General features: G+C 33.5%; 1 protein-coding gene across 1 annotated transcript in view; it reads right to left on the bottom strand.

Moving 5' to 3' along the window:
* Positions 1–373: 373 nt before the first annotated feature.
* Positions 374–713, bottom strand: part of LOC119589475 (protein TFG-like) — a gene marked incomplete at its 3' end in the record, with an annotated part of 15,771 nt that continues 15,431 nt past the window's right edge. The window contains 1 exon segment of the mRNA XM_037938076.1: positions 374–474. Coding sequence (XP_037794004.1) covers positions 374–474 — 101 coding nt within the window.

A 713-nucleotide genomic window follows, 5' to 3' on the forward strand; every position in this document is an offset into this window, starting at 1 on the left:
AATTGGCTGCTGGAGTTCAGAAGAATTTGTTTAAGTTACAGGTAATAAACTAACATCAGTTTCATACCTAGGATGATAGAAAGACATCTAACAGGTGAAGGACAAAAAAAAGTATAGTAAAAGAAAGATGTATGAAACATGTATGAAAGATAATAAATAAAAATTACTTAAATTACGAGGCTCTTTAATTAATCTATTTCTTAGCCAGTACACTTACATCAGTAATGGCAAGACATACATTAGAAGGTATACTGCATCTTCAAAGAATCAAAATAAAGAATCTGACTTTGCTGACGTAAGTAGCAGAGCTAAAGGATTACATATGAATACTAATGACCAATAAATAAGTACAATATATATAACAAACCCTTACCTGTTGATCAGATGCCTGGAGAGGATCAAATTCCTTTGAGGAAACATTCAACTGCATGCTGGAGTTTGGTGCAGGAGAACCAGTAGCCCCACTATTGCCACCTATTGAAATGAGTTTTTGTGAACTATAATGGAATTGCAAAATAGACTAAACTGACCATAATCTCCATGAATATATATTTAAAGTAAAGTACAACAGACACTTGTGATGACTTTATTTTCATAGAATAGCTGACTCAGCTGATAGTGAAGGAAGTGACAATCTACTTACTCTGGACTTTTATTCAGTCAAAAGAGCAACACACCGTTTCTACAGTAAGCACATTCTAAGTGGTTATGCT

The sequence above is a fragment of the Penaeus monodon genome, chromosome 25, assembly GCF_015228065.2.
Source record: "Penaeus monodon isolate SGIC_2016 chromosome 25, NSTDA_Pmon_1, whole genome shotgun sequence".
In the NCBI taxonomy this organism is placed as follows: domain Eukaryota; kingdom Metazoa; phylum Arthropoda; class Malacostraca; order Decapoda; family Penaeidae; genus Penaeus; species Penaeus monodon.